Below are 18414 nucleotides of genomic sequence, written 5' to 3' on the forward strand. Positions count from 1 at the left end.
ATACATTCTCATTACTACCAAACAATATAAATACTCAGGCTCACTTCGTTATAAGGCACAATAAATAATGTCAATAAAAATTTACTTACTGTGATTTTATCAATTTTGAAAAGCGCCAAAGCTTGAGCATTTGTGTTTTGGTCAAATCGGTAAGTGAGTTGGTTTAAGTTATCGATAGAACGAGCCTGTACACGAACCACTTCAGTGCCTGTGGCAATATTCTCTACAATTACGGCCTCATATCTGCTGCTAGTGAACTGAACGACTTCATCAGGTTCATTCATCAAAGTGACATAGATAGAGCAAAAACCACGGTTGTATGGCAGAGCTTGATCTGTGGCTGATACATTCATGGTGTAGCTCGTCTTAGTCTCATAGTCAAGGTAATCTATCGTGGTCAGCAGGCCGGTGCTTCCATCAATCTCAAACTTTCCATCGGATCCTGAAAGTAACTTGTACACCACTAATCCACCATCACCTGCAGGGAATCAATGTAGACATTTTATGGGCACTACAAAAAATCCTGAGAAGTTTCCCCGAGTGTATCTTCACATGTATTCATAGCTTGGTCATGTTACAGTGGGGTAACCATGCACAGGTAGAACTTAAAGGGATGATTAAGTTACATATAGGCTTCAGAATGGTGTAAAATAATAAAATAAGTCATTTCTTAAAGGGATTCTACTATTAAAAACTTTTTTTTTTCTAGTTGACACGTCAGAATAGACTTAAGAAAGGCTATTCTTCTCCTACCTTTAGAGGTCTTCTTCGCCCCGCCGTTCGGTTAAAAATCGTTTTTCGTCAGTGTGCAAATGAGTTCTCTCGCAGCACTGGGGGCGTCCGCAATGCTGAAAGAGAACTCACTCCAGCGCCACCTCCATCTTTATCAGCAATGGCCTCTTCATCTTCTTGCGGCGCTTGGGTCACACTTCTACGCTTGCGTAGTAAGCTCTGCCATCGAGCCGCAGGCAGAGCAGAGTGCACGTCGGCGGCCAATTTTTTGTGGCCGCTTATGCGAGCATGCTCTGTACTCCATAGAACTACAGGAGTGTACTGCGCATGCTCGCGTAAGCGGCCACAAAAAATTGGCCGCCGGCATGTGCACTCGGCTATGCCTGCGGCCCGATGGCAGAGCCGACTGCGCAGATGTACAAGTGTAACCCCAGCACCGGAAGAAGATGATGAAGAGGTCGTTGCTGACAAAGATGGAGGCAGCGCTGGAGAGAGTTCTATTGCAGTATTGGGGACGCCCCCCAGTGCTGTTTGAGCTCTGGGGCCCACCCCCAGTGCTGCGAGAAAACTCATTTGCATACAGACGAAAAACGGAATTTTAACCGAACGGTGGGGCGAAGAAGACATCTAAAAGGTAGGAGAAGAATAGCCTTTCTTAAGGTTATTCTGACGTGTCAACTAGAAAAAAAAGTTTTTAATGGTAGGATCCCTTTAACAATCCTTCTAAAGGAAATGACTGTGCAGCCAATCATAGGCTGCATTGGTAGTCACAGGTCTTTGCTGTTGCTGGCGATTGGTTGAATGGCCATTTCCTTTATGTCAAGAAGGACCAAGAAGCATAGAAACAAAATCAACAAACGATTGGTAAAACAATCATGACTTATTCTATTGTTTTACACCATTCTGAGCCTTTTTGGATGGATTGAGCAACCCATTTGAAGTTCCTAGGTCTTAGTGCCAAATCCGTAACAAGCACATCCCATAATACTGCTGTCTTCTTACGTGGCATTGGGTCTTTGGAGTCCAGGCCTGAGTATGATTGCTGACTTTGCAGTTCCAATAAATTCTGTGACCATGGAAAATATGTCGATATTTAAGTGAGTTTTCTAGTTTCCCTATGGTCATCAATAGTGAAAAACTTCTTTTAAAAAAACAAAAAATGATCAGCGATTCAGTACAGTGATGAACATATCAATGTGCAGCCATACAGTGGACCATCACCGCCTTATCCACCACAGGCCATGCAGCAGACCATCACCAACTTGTGTTTTCTATTGACCAACATTACTTGTAAGGACGGAACGTACCCTATGCTAATCCGATCACTCTTGGCAAGGTACTGAAGCTGTTAGGAGGCATATATTGTTTCACAGGCGTCCTTTTCTGTCTCTCTGTTAACCTCCTGATGTACTTAACAAAAATGTAGAAGACCTAAGATGTCAAGTTTGTCTATGGATTTTTGACTTTTGAGAAGTGGCTAGTAAACCAGGTGGTACTTAATGCGGGGTAGACATTAGAGATGATCGAATATACTCAATCAAATACCTTGGCCACATAGCTCCCAGCGCCAGGGAAGGTGGGAGGGGCAGTAAAAATTCGAAGCCCCGGAAGTGCTTTTGCACCGAGATCTATGCGGCTGAGGTATTCGATCGAGTACGATAACTCGCGGCAGAATCAACGCTGATAAAAAAGACTTCCATTGATTTCAATGGGTTCTGTCTTCCGCGCGGAACACATTGAACTCAATGGGAGTCTTTTTAATCAGTGCTTATTTTGCTGCAAGTTATCATGCCAGAATCAGCGCCACTTTACGCCGTGTGAATGCCCCCTTATAATAAATGTGCATGTGTGCACAGTGTACATGGAATTTAAAAAAAAAAAAGATCTAACAATGTAACATCTGTAAACTCAGCCAAGACAGTTGGAAAACACTCTATGATATATCTGTATAAGGGCTCGTTCACATCTGCGCCCGGGGTCTCCGTCATACAGGTTTCCGTTTCCTGCCCGAAACTGGACAGGAGACGGAAAATGCAGTCATTTTTCAAACCCATTCATTTGAATGGGTTTGAAAAGTGTCCGGCCGTGAGTGCCGGTGAGCATTTTGTGCTCTCCGCGGTGAAACAGTTTTTCTTTTTAACCGGACACAAAGTCGGACATGCAAAAAACGCTGAGAAGACGGAAACTGAAAGCGGAGACCCAGGGCGCAGGTGTGAACCCAGCGTAATTTGTTTTAGATACCTGTGTCTCGATCAGTAGCCCTAACAACAGTCACAGAGGTCCCAATTCCTACTGTTTCTCGAAGGCCCAACCGACTATATTGCTGTTGTGTGAAGACCGGCCGCTCATCATTAACATCGTCTACATAAACAATAACCTAGAGAAAAATACATGAGAATTACAATAGATTCCAGGGACTTTGGGTCTCTATTTCATTCATTTATATTGATTTATTACTTCTACTATAAGGAATATAATATTTTTAGATTTATCCAATAACTTTGACATCATTGCGCAACTGTTGTCTCTATACATTAGAGAAGTGTGTGTATATATATATATATATATATATATATATATATATATATATATATATTTTTTTTTAATAAACCACAAAAATATTCTTAGGTAGAAAATTTTCTTACCCTCACAGAACTTCTCATTGGCCCTTGATCACTATTATAGGCCTCCACCACCAAAACATGAGAGGAATTGGTTTCTCTGTCCAGGGCCAATGGGCCTCGCATAAGTAGTCCAGTACTTATATCTATTCGAAAATTTCTGTTATCTCCTGCCGGTAAAATATATAGCATAACAGTTTAATATACAGAGTATGGAAGAAGGATTTTCAACCGTCCTAAACTCAGAAATAAACTGTAAAATTAGGGAACACGAGGTACATCCACGATTTGTTTTCTGCTTATGCAGGATATTAGGATATTGATGCATCTTATATTTAGAGCTATAGAGATATATCACATACTGTATCATCTCTGTTATTTTTCCATCATTGGGTTTTTCATCTTGTTAGCAAAATGTTTGGTTTGTTTGCTATTCTGAATTAAATGGATCCTATCATTAAAACTCATTTTTTTCTTCCTACCATGTAGGAATAGCCTTAAGAAAGGCTATTCTTCTCCTACCTTTAGATATCTTCTCCACGCAACGTTCGGTATATAATCCAGTTTTTGTCGGTATGCAAATGAGCTCTCTCGCAGCACTGGGGGCGGTCCCCAGCACTCAAACAGCACTGGAGGTGTCCCCAATGCTGCGAGAGAACTCTACAGCGCCACCTCCATCTTCTTCAGGAACAGGTCTTCTTCCCGCGGAGGCTTCAAACTTTTGGGCCTCATGCCTAGGGAAAAGCTGACTGCGCATGCCTGCCAGCCACAGGAGAATGGTCGCTTACACAGTATTGTAAGCGGCCATCTGCTTGTGGCCGGCAGGCATGCGCAGTCGTCAGCCCAAGGCCTAGAAGTTTGAAGCCACCGCCGGAAGAAGACGTGAAGAAGACCCGTTCCTGAAGAAGATGGAGGCGGCACTGAAGACGTCCCCAGTGCTGCGAGAAAGCTCATTTGCATACTGACGAAAACCGGATTATATACCGAATGGTGGCACAGAGAAGACATCTAAAGGTAGAAGAAGAAAAGACTTTAAGGCTATTCCTACGTGGTAGGCAGCAAAAAATGAGTTTTATTGATAGGATCCCTTTAATGTTTTGCCCAAAATATATCTGCAGTTAGAGACTTGAGATTGTGATCTCTGAAGTCATGGAAATATGTATCACAAAATGGATAAATGAGGCTTTTCATTAATGTTTCAAATTTTTTTTATATTTGGTTGTGCAACAGGTTTTTTGGCCAAATCTGCCATGTAGCCAGGGGTGCAATTAGAGAGTGCTGTGCCCCACAGCAACTTTTTGAATTACCCTAACCCCAAAGAATTTACTAGATCAATAGGAACTTTTCTTGACAAAATAGTACAATATTAGCAGTGTATCTGGGATGTTACCAAAAGAAAGGAGAAATATCCTGGGCACGTCATTTTACATGTGACTTGGGCACCTCTTTTGTTCACGTCTGAAAAAGATGTGGCCAGAATATTTAATTCCCTCATTCAAAGCCTTGCTCATAGGGAGCTTGACATTCCATCCATGTCCAAGTCCTATCCATGGTAGAAATCTTGGGGTAAACCTCGGATTCCTGACACAGGCTCTAATTTAGTTAGGTAAGCCAGAGGGAAGTAAGAGAACAAGGAAGATACCTACTATATATGGGCAGCTGTGGTGACAGGAGTGGCATCAGGTCCCTGACAGCCTCCTAGCCATACTGCAGGGGTTGCATTAATAAAGGAAATTGAGGAAGAAGGGACCTTTGGAAACTCCTGATCAGCAGGCCCTATAGCATCTGTATGTCTCCAGCATCTATTGCCATTGCATGTAGGCCCAGGCTTACTGATAATAGTCTACTATGAAATGAATTATCTACATACCACTGATAATACGATACCAAACTCTGCCATTCTCTCCCTCGTCTGCATCGGTAGCTTCCAACTAAAAAAGAAATGGATAATGTTTCATGAATAAAGTTTTCTGCAATAGAAGTTTTTTTTTAGCATATATTAGACAGTATGTGTATGGGTAGATAGTAGGGTTGGATTTTAAAAATGATCCTGAAATCTCAAGATCGGCTCAATCCTAGTAGATAGAAGGATTGCATGACCAGATTACACATGGCTTTCCTTTAGTCTGCAGTCATGGAGGAACACAAGTCTGTACAGAAGCTAAAGATGTACATGGTAGGATTTTGTTAATCAAGTCAATCTACAAAACTTTATTTTAGATACACTGAAGCGATTAAAAAAATATTAGTTGCAAGTTAGGCATACTATAAAAACTCAATCTCAAAAACATGGAAATCTGTCCACATTGCCCTAAAGCTGTGGTCTCCATACCCCTCCAACTGTCGAGAACGCCCATGCCCTAATAGCCACAAACACTGCTCAGCATCAGTAGAGCTGCAATAAGGAATGGTTTGATACTGATAGGACAATATTTTTATTGGATTTGGGGTAGTAAGAGTACTTTGTAATATTAAAAAGCTGTCTTATCATTGGATATATGAACAAACTACAGGACTAATGGCGGGTCCGGTCAAATGACAAACAGTCGGTAGTAAAACAAATGATAAAACTCAGGTCTCGTCAGTATATTGATTTCTTACCGTAACAAGATCGTGATAAAACGTTTAAATCTAGTTTTATATTGCACAATTTTTGGCATATTTTTCAAGACACTGTATATTAACAAAAAAAAAAAAATCCTGACAGTTTTCAGTTATAAGGGTGAGTTCACACAGGGATTTTGAGGCCGTATCCCATTGAAATCAATACGACATGCTCATTCTTCAGGCCGATTCACCTCGCGATTGGGCCTGAAGGCACTTCCTCCGTGTAGGTCCATTTGTTGAGCCTAATCCGGAGCGGAGTGCGCAGCTACCCATTTTTGGGACCGAAACCTGAGGCGGCCTCCGTTTCAGGTTCCAGTCCAAAAAACCCCGTGTGAACTTACCCTAACACTGGCCAAGAAACTTCACAATGGACTGACACTTCCTGTTCTGTAGAAATCACACGCACATACATTCATTCATTCCCCCGTTATGTGATATTTCAGTGCAGCATCAGGTTTCTATGTTTTTATGGCATGGCATTAACCCTTATACTCAGTGTACAAGAAATGCTTCCAACTGCTGTACCAAACAGTACAATACAATACACTGAATAGTTCTCTACAAGGATTATGTTACGATCGCCCTCTAGTGTTCCTTTAGGATATACCACTGTTGTAAAATTTCTATTATATGAATATGTCTAAAAAAATATATTTTGCATTAGCTCTTGTGAATTACATTTTCCAGTTCAGAATATTTAATGACAAATTATTTTTTGTTGGCTATATTTTAGGACCATGTTGTGTGCCATTGTAAAAAGAGCACTGAGACATATGTAATGAAAAATGAAAGCAGTGCTGATGTTAGGGTAAGTTCACGTGGGGTTTTTTGGCTGCCTCAGATTCTGGACCAAAACATGGGTAGCTGTGACCGGCATCCAGTCGGGACGGAGTGTCTTCAGGCGGATTCGCCTGAATGAGCACCTCGCTTCTTTTTCCAGGAGCCGAAAAAAAAAGAACTGACCGGCTTTCATTGATATCAATGGGAGTCGTCTTTTTGGTCAGGATTTTGAGCCGGATAGGGCCTAAAAATCCTGACCAAAAAACCCCGTGTGAACTTACCCTTACATTCCAGGAGACTATAGGCACAGATTGTCTTGCTCCTCAGGCTCCATTTAATTAGTAGACCTCACCTTAAATAGGTTGTGTCAAGAAGACAACCCTTGCTTGGATGTCCTATTAGGGCATATGGTCCAGCCTAAGGCTCGGAAACCCCCTCTATGACCTAGAATGGAGCAGTGTCTTGTAGAAGTACCTCTTGTTCTGGTGGAATATCCTTGTACTACACTACATGGTTGGCCATTCATTTACATATACAAGCAGGTTATTTACATATGAATACACCTGAGTCAATGTCTTCATATACAGTATACATCTCTCCTTTCAGTAGGTGCCCCTCTTGTAGAGTCACATAAAGGTACATGCCAAATAAACCTAGAACTAGAGCTGGAAATGTAAATTAGCAAAACATTAAGCAAAATCATCAGGTATCCTTTAATGACGAAAGTCTCCGGTTCTGCTCATTAACTTACAAGGTGCATTTTTAGTTGTGGTTTTATCACAGTTTGAGAAACTGGAAGAACACATGGAGAAAAAAGTATGTGTATGCTAACATATTATCTCTTTTACTATAGAACCGGTGAGCCAGGAGATGTGAAGAAGTATCATGTTAGTATTATTATTATTCCAGTTACAGACAGGGGTAAGGACGAGGAGGTGACATTTGGTTAGTACAGACCATGGTGTTCAGGAGGTGTTATCCCCACAACACTGGCAATGACCTTCACTGTAGCTGTTTTGTTTAGGGTCACCACATAAAGCAGCACTTGAAGGTCATGTGGCCTGTGTAGCTTTGGTACTTGGAGGGATTAACCCCTTAGTGACTGGCCTAGTTTATAGCTTAACCCGTTCCCTGGAACCCGCGTACGTTATATGTCCTCCCAGGGTGGCACTTCTGTACCCAAGGACATATCTAGCATCTATTCCTGATACCTCAGGACTGGATGGGGCTATTATAATGGTTTATCTCATCTTTAAAATGAATCGTAAACCATTATGATAGCCATATCCAGTCCTGAGTCCTGTCTCGGGAAGCATCTGTAAACTGTAGTAGAAGGGAAAGGGAAGGAGGAGCCGTGCAGGCTACACAGAGGTGAGGAATCATTGTCATCCTTGTGCCTAATCTGTATGTGACCCCAGGAGGGGGTTAGCAGGAACTTCTGTCCCTGTTACCCCCTCTCCTATCAATCAGAGTGCATACTATACTTTTGCTCTCTGATTGTCACATACAGGTAAAATGTTATTTCCCCCAGAGTCTTACTAGAGGGGTATTCTTATGTAATACCCTCTGAACATAACCAGGAAGTCTATTGGCGCTGTCACCCAGACATTTACCATTGTCCAGGTCGGAACGCCAAAAAAAAGTCTCACCAAAAACTTACTCAACATATACACAAAGTCACAAATAAAATTTACAAAAGTCTGGCCACCAATCTGTTCCACCATACCAAATTACCCCCAGCTGCAAGCACAGGCTCAGGGGCACCATAACACACAGAATGGCAGTTTACCACATATAATAACCCACTCCCCGGGTCACCCCCCAACAGGAGCCCAAAGACCAGCAAGACCAAAACAGCAGCTAATTGTAGGGATAACTAACCACCATGTTTCCCCAGCAAAACCTCCTAACCGTCCCCGATTTTGGCAGGACAGTCACGCTTTTGCAGTCCGGTCCTGCCGTCCTGGACAGCTTAGAGCTTGTCCCGCTCTGCCCTTGAGTGTTTTCTCTTTTCCCCGATCTCCCGGCTCTCTGCTGCGTCTCCTACCTCCACCACTGCTCATTGCTCGTGCTCAGCCGGAAGAGGAGAGTGAACTCGTGACCTATGAGCCCCCCTCTACAATCAAGTCCACCGCAGAGAAGAGCAAAGCTGAACTACCAGGCAGCGTCTCCTGAGTAAATACTAACATGTCTGGGGTGAATGAATCATCAGGTGTCCACAGTGTTATTGCTTCACAAGCATGCAATCTGTACACTAGAGGGGAGATAGACAGGGTAGGCTGTTTATTTTAAACTGCATTTTGCTGAACTTTGAAGAAAATTGTAATAAGATACATGGAACTCCATGTTGTAATGGCTAAAGGTTGGAGAGGGGGTGTTTGTGGGGTTTTTTGTGTTTTTTTTTTTAAAATTAATATGCATGGGACTGCATAAATTGTATGGCTGCTTATTCATGGGACTGCCTGCTGGATGGAGCTGAAGCAGGGAGAGAGGATAGTGCTGTCTGCATGCAGTCCTATGTTGTAGGTGAGGGATGGGAGAGGGGTAATGATTTTTACATGAGGCTGCATATTGGGAGGCAGCTGAAGGGAAAAAGCGAAGCTGTACATGTGTAGTGTGCGGGGATCTGGAAATTAGGGGGCATTCACATGGAGTAAAGTGGCGCTGATTCTGCCATGATAACTCGTGGCAGAATCAGCGGTGATAAAAAGACTCCTATTGATTTCAATGTGTTCTGCGTGGAAAACGGAACCCACTGAAGTCAATGGGAGTCTCCTTCTGAATGCCCCCTTACATTGGAGTATGTGTATAGGCAGGGGTGAACCTACCTTTTTTGCCACCTGAGGCGGATGACAGAAACCCGCCCCCCTCCCTGGGAGGAGGGGGCGTGGCGGAGCGGCGTTAGCAGGCAGGGAAAATACCCGCTCTCTGCCAGAGCGTGAGGGGCCTCCCCAATGCACCGCTTACTTCCCGTGCCGGGCTGCCGAGACGGTGACGCTAAGCCAGTCCAGGACAGCTTGTCCTGGACTGGCTTAGGTAAGCAAAAATGCCCCCCCCCCAGGGCCCTGGCATAGCGCCGTCTGAAGTGGTCGCTTCAGGTCGCCTCATGGGAGGTGCGGTGCTGTGTATAGGCAGGTGAAAGGTAGGGTCATGTATGGATGTGGTGTACAAGGGACACTAGCTTCACACCTGTGATCGGGTTTCCGTTCTTTGGGTCCACTTGCAGACTTAAAAAACAGAAACCCAATCCACTTATAAAAAAGGAAACCCTTTTGTCTCACTGTTTATTAAGCAGGATGGGGAGAGATGGGGGGGGGGAGATGCAACTGGGGGCAGAGGGAGGGGTTGAGATGCAACTGGGGGCAGATGGAGGGGGGAGATGAAATGGGGCAGATGAACAGGGAAATGAAACTGGGGGAGAAATGGAGGGGGGGGGCAAGAAACTGGGGGTAGATGAAGGGGGTACTTAAACTGGAGACAACTGAAGGGAGCATTAAACCGTGAAGGTAGCTGGATCTGTCTGCTTCTAGTTGCCCCCAGTTTAATGACCCACTTCATCTGCCATTAATTTATTGCCCCCCCAACTACTCCCACTGTTTAATGTCCCCCTCCAGCTGCCCCAGTTTCATGTCCCCTCTAGTTTCCGCCATTTTAACTGGGGCACCATGAGAGGGACTTAACCCCTTCCCGCCGATGGCATTTTTTGATTTTCGTTTTTCGTTTTTGACTCCCCTCCTTCTAAACCCCATAACTTTTTTATTTCTCCGCTCCCAGAGTCATATGAGGTCTTAATTTTTGCGGGACAATTTTTCCTTCATAATGCCACCATTAATTATTCTATATAATGTACTGGGAAGCAGGAAAAAAATTCAGAATGGGGTGGATTTGAAGAAAAAATGCATTTCTGCGACTTTCTTACGGGCTTTGGTTTTACGGCGTTCACTGTGCAGCCAAAATAACATGTCCCCTATATTCTGTGTTTCGGTACGGTTCCAGGGATACCAAATTTATATGGTTTTATTTACATTTTGACCCCTAAAAAAAATTCCAAAACGGTGTTAAAATTTTTTTTTTCTAAAAGTCGCCATATTCCGACGGCCGTAACTTTTTTATACATAGGTGTACGGGGATGCATAGGGTGTCTTTTTTTGCGGGGCCGGGTGTACTTTTTAGTTCTACCATTTTCGGGAAATGTTATTGCTTTGATCACTTTTTATTCAAATTTTTATCAGAATTAAAACAGTGAAAAAACGGCGGTTTGGCACTTTTGACTATTTTTCCTGCTACGGCGTTTACCGAACAGGAAAAATATTTGTATAGATTTGTAGAGCGGGCGATTTCGGATGCGGGGATACCTAACATGTATGTGTTTCACAGTTTTTAACTACTTTTATATCTGTTCTAGGGAAAGGGGGGTGATTTGAACTTTTAATACTTTTTATATTTTTTTATATTTATTTTAACTTTTTTTTTTATTTTTTTTTTGCATTTATTAGACCCCCTAGGGGTGTTGAACCCCAGGGGGTCTGATCACTAATGCAATGCATTACAATGCTAATGCATTGCAATGCATTGCAAAAAAGCATCATCTCTTTTGCAGGCTGTATACACCAGCCTGCAAAAGAGAGAATTTGCAGACCGGCTGGGAGCCTTTAACAAGGCTCCCGGCTGTCATGGCAACGGGGGGTCGGCCCTGGAGCATGCTCCAGGAGCCGGCGATCCCTGCCAAAATGGTGGCGCCCATGCGCCGCCGGGAAAATGGCGCCTCCGGCGCCTTTGACAGCAGCGCCGGAGGGGTTAATGCCTCCGATCGGTCCCCGGACCGATCGGAGGCATTAGAGCCAGTTGTCTACTGCTTAAAGCAGTAGACACCCGGCGGCTATGACGGCCGCCCGGCTCCCGGGCGGTCGCCATAGTTACAGACCCGACACGCGCCGTACTATTACGGCGCATGTCGGGAAGGGGTTAATACTGTGGGATAGTTGGAAGGGAACATTATAATGTGGGGACATATAATGTACGGGTGACTGTAGGAGGATTATACAGTGTGGGGGCACACAAAAAATGAATGCAAATGGGCGGAGTCAACAAAAGTGGGCGGAGCTTAACGTGCTGCTGCACGCTACATGCGCCGCACATTTTCGTCCCTCTTTCAGTTCTTCAAAAGTTGAAAAGTATGCAATGGTTACAGTGACACCAAATATGCCAATGTTATTTACTATGTTTTGTCATTTAAAGACGACCTCTCATGTTCTGAGCAATGTGTGGTTTTATATACTTCTAGAAAGCTGTGTCGGCTTTCCCGGTATGTCCCTGAATGCTGGAGACATCAGTTCCGTTAATTTCAGCACCGTTTAAAATGGATGCACCACTATTATAATGTGGGGATGCCTCTAAGGCTTGGTTCACATCTGCGTTCAGTAATCCGTTCAGCGAGTCCGCATGGGGAACCCTCTCCCCCTCTCCAAGCGGAATACCGAACATTTTGGCAAGTGGTGAGCACTGAAAGCACACGGACCCCATAGATTATAATAGGGTGCATGTGCTTTCCACGCAGTGTCCGCATGGAACATGTGGACAGAAAAGTACATCATGATCTACTTTCCTCTCCACATGACTCGTGTGGACACCATGCGAAAAGCACAAGAACCCAATTATAGTCTATGGGGTCCATGTGATTTCATTGCTCACCGCTTGCCAATGCGTTCAGGACTCCCTGAACAGATTACCGAACGCAGATGTGAACCGGGCCTCAGCCATGGTAAATGGCCAATATGTACAGAGAAAGAAAAAGCACATGGCTAAAAAGAAGGCGCTCAACCTGCTTATATATCAAAAGTATAACAAATATTTATTGGACAAAAAAAAAAAAAAATTGGTTTTAAAAACAATTAAAAGAAAACCAGACGGTGGAATCTAGAAAATGGCAGGAAAAGATTGTTAGTTGGTGAGGTCTATTCAAGTCTGTATGAGCTCACTGTATATGGAGTACCGTATATACTCGAGTATAAGCCAAATTTTAAGCACAGTTTTTGTGCTGAAAAAGCCTCCCTCGGCTTATACTTGAGTCAATAAGTTTTCCCAGTTTTTTAAGGTAAAATTAGGGCGGTCGGCTTATACTCGAGTATATACGGATGTAATCTATGAAGCGTACTGTGATTGTAAGCGGCCACAGTAAAATGTCCACACAGACATGCGCAGTCAGCTCTCCCCAAAGCCCGATGGCAGAGTCGAATGAGCATGCGCAGGATTTCAATCCCAAATGCAGGGTCGTCTTTGAGATGACGTCGAAGATGATGCGGCAGAGAGGCGAAGCTGAAGAAGATGGAGGTGTCACTGGAGAGTCTTCAAGCAGCATAGAGGGTGCTCCCTGTGCTGTCTGGAGACTCATTTGTATACAGGGAAAAACCTGAATATCAACAGAACGGCAGCGCAGAGCAGAATTATAAAGGAAGGGGACAAATAGCCTTCCTTAAGGCTATTCTGATGTGGTATTTCCTCAAAAAGGGATTCTAATTATAGAATCCTTTTAAAGGGGTTGTCCAGGCAAAAATGTCCAACCCTTTTAAAATTTAATTAAGCTGAGAGCAGTGAAAAAAAAATATACTCAACGTTACTCCGGTGTCCTCCGGCGCCTTTCGTGTCATCTCGTGTCCCTCAGCGTTTACCGGCGTTTGCACTGAAGACTCTGATTGGCTTAAGCAATCATATGACTGCTGAGGCCAATCAGTGAAGGGCTTGAATGTCACTACCTGTGATATCGCGGGTGACATCATTCTGGGCAAGTCATAATATTTTAAGCGCTGGCTCTGGCCTCTTAATAATTGTGGCACACTATGTGAGGTCCCTTGTGTTAGAATTAAAACCTATAAATCTGTTGGGCCATCGAATCTCCTCCACAGATAACCATGATCCCCGCCCTACTCCGCCACAACCTTGTACCAAAGATATGCCACTTTTGCACCAGAGCACTGTTGTGATCCTCCATTTCTTCCTCCATTATATATGAAAATATACAGCCAGTGGCGCAACCATGAACGGCAGGGCCCTGGCGAACTTTTGACATGGCCCTCCCCGACCGACGCTGAAGACCTCGACCAACTGACCCCTAACGCCCCCCCACGCGCGCATTTCTGCGCACACTATAATACCCCATACAGTGTTGGCCAGAAGAATTGGCACCCCTGCAATTCTGTCAGATAATACTCATTTTTTTCCAGAAAATGATTGCAAGCACAAACTCTTTGGTATTAATATCTTCATTTATTTTGCTTGCAATGAAAAAAACACAAGAAAGAATGAAAAAAAAAGTCAAATCATTGATCATTTTACACAAAACTCAAAAAATGAGTCGGACAAAAGTATTGGCCCCCTCAGCCTAATACTTGGTAGCACAACCTTTAGACAAAATAACTGCGAACAACCACTTCCGGTAACCATCAATGAGTTTCTTACAATTCTCTGCTGGAATTTTAGACCATTCTTCTTTGGCAAACTGCTCCAGGTCCCTGAGATGTGAAGGGGGCCTTCTCCAAACTGCCATCAAGAGATCTCTCCACAGGTGTTCTATGGGATTCAGGGCTGGACTCATTGCTGCCACTTTAGAAGTCTCCAGTGCTTTCTCTCAAACCATTTTCTAGTGCTTTTTGAAGTGTGTTTTGGGTCATTGTCCTGCTGGAAGACCCATGACCTCTGAGGGAGACCCAGCTTTCTCACACTGGGCCCTACATTATGCTGCAAAATTTGTTGGTAGTCTTCAGACTTCATAATGCCATGCACACAGCAGTCCAGTGCCAGAGGCAGCAAAGCAACCCCAAAACATCAGAGAACCTCCGCCATGTTTGACTGTAGGGACCGTGTTCTTTTCTTTGAAGGCCTCTTTTTTTTTTTTCCTGTAAACTCTATGTTGATGCCTTTTCCCAAAAAGCTCTACTTTTGTCTCATCTGACCAGAGAACATTCGTCCAAAACAGTTTTGGCTTTCTCAGGTAAGTTTTGGCAAACTCCAGCCTGGCTTTTTTATGTCTCTGGGTAAGAAGTGGGGTCTCCCTGGGTATCCTACCATACAGTCCCTTTTCATTCAGACGCCGACGGATAGTACGGGCTGACACTGTTGTACCCTCGGACTGCAGGGCAGCTTGAACTTGTTTGGATGTTAGTTGAGGTTCTTTATCCACCATCCGCACAATCTTGCGTTGAAATCTCTCATCAATTTTTCTTTTCCGTCCACATCTAGGGAGGTTAGCCACAGTGCCATGGGCTTTACATTTCTTAATGACACTGCGCACGGTAGGCACAGGAACATTCAGGTCTTTGGAGATGGACTTGTAGCCTGGAGATTGCTCATGCTTCCTCACAATTTTGCTTCTCAAGTCCTCAGACAGTTCTTTGGTCTTCTTTCTTTTCTCCATGCTCAATATGGTACACACAAGGACACAGGACAGAGGTTGAGTCAACTTTAATCCATTTCAACTGGCTGCAAGTGTGATTTAGTTATTGCCACCACCTGTTAGGTGCCTCAGGTAAGTAACAGGTGCTGTTAATTACACAAATTAGAGAAGCATCACATGATTTTTCAAACAGTGCCAATATTTTTGTCCACCCCCTTTTTTATGTTTGCTGTGGAATTATATCCAATTTGGATTTTTGACAATTCTTTTGGTTTTCCATTGAAGACAAATTAAATGAAGATAATAATGCCAAAGAGTTTGTGATTGCAATCATTTTCTGGAAGATAATGAGTATTATCTGACAGAATTGCAGGGGTGCCAATACTTTTGGCCAAAACTGTATGGATAAGGTTCCCTACACTTTGTTGCCACTATAAAGGGGTTTTCTGCTCATAATTCCGCAGCTGAAAACTTATAGCATAATCATCCTATGTAATCCTGGATATACCCTAAATATTAGAAACATAGTGAATATATATCCTAACTTTTTTTTTAAGGAAGGGTGTCATAAAATGAAGACAATATATCACACTCTGTAGTCAATGGAAGGCTGTACAGGGGCGATTTGATAGACACTGTATACTGCTTTTACTTCTGACCCCACAGTCAAATTTTAGTGAAAGATTCATAATCACCTCCTCTATACAATTTCTGTGAGCAACCACACTGTTATGGAGCCAGCACCTAGTTCGTACCAGCAGAGTCAGAGATAATGCAGATTCCAGCAAATTAACCCCTTAGAAGCTGTGACAAGTACTGAACACCGCACCAGTGATTAAGGGAGCTCCCATTCTCACATCCCCGGGGTTGCCATAGCAGCCGGAGGCCCAACAATGTCCTGTCATGTATGGATGTGTGTTTCAGCAAAAGTATTGCAGCATATTGAACAAGCCATCAAAAAAAAAAAAAAAATCACATGTTCAATTTCTCTTCTGGGGTTGTAAAAAAAAAAGAATGAAAATATACTGTTAATTAATTAAAAACATAAATGGTATTGATTCATATTAAGTCAAAAGTTTTTGGCTGCTGTGGGAATACAACCGGAAAAAAAACAAAAAAAAAAAACAAGATAAGATTTCATTTAATCTTATCCACACATTGTGGGGAAAAAAAAAATCAAGGTGGTCTGAAACTTGAGTATAATAATAGTGTTTGTGCTTTGTGTTTGTCTGTTACCGGCTGGAGTAACTCCAGACGGTAATGGTCTATTAAGGAAAAAAAAAAATTGCAGCGGTAGCGGCTGTCGCTGGGCCCCTAAAGTCCCAGGCCCTCTGGCAGCCGCCACCCCTGCTACCCCGGTAGTTACGCCACTGTGTGGATGGCATTAGCCAGAATTCTGCAGTGGCAGAACAAAGTTATAAACAAAACCCCACAATGGAGGAAAAAGCTAAATGACTCCCTGTAGTGACGAAGGTAGCAAGAGTCCAGCGTTCCTAGTGCTCCTTAAATCATTTGAAGTCCCATTTAAGTGCTGGTCGAGTCAGGGGGTTTGACCTTAGCGCATGCGCAATGCATGTGACGTCATTACGCATGCGCTGGTCTTGAGTCACATGGGACCTGGAAGCGTCTGAATATGATGCAGCCCTGTAGTGACGTCACGATAGAGAGCCAAAAGGGTGCCAAATTCACTTGGTCCTATGTTTTGTTTTGTTTTTTTAAAAACTGTAATTTTTATTGAAATTTTTTAACAAAGAATGTAGTACAAACAAACATATATAATATCAAATATTAATCCAAACAACAGTGAAATACATGAAACCAAGGAGAGAAGGGGGGAGGGGGGATAAGGGCAGGGAGTCACAGACCATTAAGGATACAGTAGGAGTCCCAAGACGACCATACAGCTTGGAAGGCATCCAGGGTGTGGTTAAAGGAGGACGTCAAGTATTCCATACTTCAAACATCTTTCACCCTGGCCACCAAGTCCGGACCAGTAGGGGGGGTAGGATCTCCTCCAATGAAGGGCTATAAGTGTTATGGCCGCTGTGCTAATATATAGAAATAATTTAGAGAACTGCTTACCTAAGTGAGGGGGAGGGAGGTTGAGCAGATAAGTAAAGGGATCTAATGGGACACCCTGTATAAAAACCGCAGCAGAAAGAGATTGGACTTCCAACCAGAAGGGTCGTATGTCAGGATAGTCCCAAAAAACATGGCATAAGGAACCGATACCAGTCTGAGCGCCGGTCCTATGTTTTGTGTGGTGTTTTCACCTGAAGGGGTGGAGCGGACTTCATATGATTTAAAGAACACTAGGAACGCTGGACTCTTGCTACCTTCATCACTACAGAGTTATTTAGCTTTTTCCTCTATTGTGGGGTTTTGTTTATAACTTTGTTCTGCCACCACGGACAGGAGTTATTTATTTATTCAGTTAGTGGAACACTTATGTTGACTATAGATGTCAGAGAGCGTATAGAAAGTCCCCTGATGAGTGGTGTGTTATTGTACCAGGACATGCGTAGGGACTAAGGACATTCAGGGTCACACTAGGGTACAGTTTGGTAAGGGCGGGAGTCACTTTGGGGTTTGAGAGACAGCACTTAAGGGTGAATTTAGGAACTGTCTTCCCCTTTGGTGATGCACCTTCACCCTCAACACATGTTGGTAAGATTGTTTCATAATTCTGTTTACTTTACAATCTGCTGTGGTGACATCATCATGTATGGCATTATTGCAGGGACCTGTATATTGTAAGCAATTATTATTATTAAATGTTAAAAGGGATCCTATCATTCAGACGACATTTCTTCTAAGTACCATGTCGGAATAACCTTAAGAAAGGCTATTCTTCTCCGGGCCGCCGTTCGCCTACAATCCCGATTCTTGTCGGTATGTAAATTAGCTCTCTCACAGCACTGGGAGCAGGCTCCAGCGCTCAGACAGCACTGGGGGCGGCCCAAATGCTGCGAGACAGCTCTCTCCAGCGCCGCCTCCATCTTTGTCAGGAACGGTCTCTTCATTCTCTTCTTCCGGTGGTGTCTTCTTACTTCTAGGCCTTGGGCAAAGCAGACTGCGCATGCCCACAGGCCCCAAGAAAATGGCCGCTTACAATACTATGCTATTTTCTTGTGGCCTATGGGCATGCGCAGTCTACTCTGCCCAAGGCCGGAGGGCTTAGAAGTTACAAGCCACCGCCGGAAGAAGAGGCTGAAAATGACGCTGCTGAAGAAGAGAAGGTGGCGCTGGAGAGAGTTCTCTCGTAGCATTGGGGACGCCCCAGTG

At 43.7% G+C, this 18414-nt stretch overlaps 1 protein-coding gene across 1 annotated transcript in view; it reads right to left on the reverse strand.

Moving 5' to 3' along the window:
- The window catches only part of CDH23 (cadherin related 23), an 832275-nt gene that overhangs the window by 158445 nt on the left and 655416 nt on the right, over nt 1-18414 (reverse strand). Inside the window, exons 28-31 of the mRNA XM_075257430.1 lie at nt 5224-5284; nt 3378-3523; nt 2974-3109; nt 90-478 (exon numbers count right to left, since the gene is read on the reverse strand). Of these exons, the coding sequence (XP_075113531.1) occupies nt 90-478; nt 2974-3109; nt 3378-3523; nt 5224-5284 (732 nt within the window). The remainder of the gene's footprint in view (nt 1-89; nt 479-2973; nt 3110-3377; nt 3524-5223; nt 5285-18414) is intronic.

The sequence above is a fragment of the Leptodactylus fuscus genome, chromosome 10 (genome assembly GCF_031893055.1).
Source record: "Leptodactylus fuscus isolate aLepFus1 chromosome 10, aLepFus1.hap2, whole genome shotgun sequence".
Lineage (NCBI taxonomy): Eukaryota > Metazoa > Chordata > Amphibia > Anura > Leptodactylidae > Leptodactylus > Leptodactylus fuscus.